Source organism: Cibotium barometz, chromosome 36 (genome assembly GCF_041138505.1).
Source record: "Cibotium barometz isolate CiBa-2024 chromosome 36, ASM4113850v1, whole genome shotgun sequence".
Lineage (NCBI taxonomy): Eukaryota > Viridiplantae > Streptophyta > Polypodiopsida > Cyatheales > Cibotiaceae > Cibotium > Cibotium barometz.
The window spans coordinates 23682098-23683247 of record NC_141081.1 but is presented as its reverse complement, the minus strand read 5'-3'; the positions used below and the strand labels follow the sequence as shown (position 1 = coordinate 23683247).

Sequence of the window (1150 nt, the reverse complement as noted above, 5' to 3'; positions counted from 1 at the left end):
CAAAGTATTGTGGTTATGGAGGATGAGAGAGGGTGAGTGAGAGCAAGAAAGGATGGGGTCCAAGAGCACACGAGAGAAATATAGAGGAGGGGAGTGGGGGGAGCGGGGAGAAAAGGATAGGAAGCTGCAACCCACTGCTGGGTTTATTGACCATTCACCACCTTATGTTGCCTCTTTCACCAGCCAATGTTCATGATCTAGTTATCTTTGCTCGAAGACATGAAACTTGTGCCCTAAATTTAGCTACATTCATAAGGTTGACTGCTGGCTAAATATGAAACTGTGATCTTGGGTTTTCTCTTTGGTGTGGAATCCTTCTTTCCAAAGAAATTTACTTGCGTGCTCATAAAAGGCCGCTTAAAAAAAAAACATTTCTCTCACATAGTTTTGGAGCAATGCTCCTACCTCTTGAAATCCAACCTTTCAAATAACACATTTTGTTGATGATGAATTCCATGCTTTGCTTTGTGGGGTGCATGATATGCCTAATAGATGCATTTGATAACAATCCATGTTGATGAAGTTCATGGAATTAATATAAATGCTTTTTGTCATGTGAATGCCCCTTAAGGAAGTTTGGTTGTGAACCACAATTTTGTGAGAGGATAAGATTTTCAACCTTAATGTAGACCACATACCAAAAAATAAGAAGATTTTTGTGCTTGTTGCTCGATCGGCTACGATTGGTGATGGGGGTGTCTTCCTTCTATTTTCTTTTTTGCTGTGCTGATGAAGCTGTGTTGAAGCTATCTACACGTGCCTGTCCGAATTTCACACCCTTTTGGGATAGCAGCTCCGGGGTCACACACCCTAGAGTACCCAACATAGCCCACCGGTAGTGGATGACCTCCAGCTCGTGGTTCTTGGCGAAGGTCTCAGGGTCAGCAGAGAGTTCGGCGGTGTCCCAACCGTAGTCGCTAGGGAATTCACCCTTCAAGTACCTTGGGGCCTCACCGGAGAAGGGGCCGAGGTATTTCAAACGATCGGGACCATACCAGGGGCTGTCGGGCGTCTTGGACACCGTCTTCCTCATGGAGACGCGGGCCTCACCGAGGTTGCCGACCTTGGAGGCGAGCTCGCTCTGGGGCTTGAGCACGGGCTGGCTAGCCCGGGAGGTGGAGGACAGGGCAGCGGTGGCCATGGATGCCAT

The 1150-nt window shown here is 47.7% G+C and overlaps 1 protein-coding gene across 1 annotated transcript; it reads right to left on the bottom strand.

Annotated features, from left to right (window-relative positions):
* Nucleotides 1-706: 706 nt before the first annotated feature.
* LOC147617644 (chlorophyll a-b binding protein, chloroplastic-like) lies at nt 707-1150 on the bottom strand. Its single transcript, XM_086775480.1, has one exon. It carries the CDS (start codon nt 1148-1150, stop codon nt 707-709), a length of 444 nt encoding a protein of 147 aa, XP_086631606.1.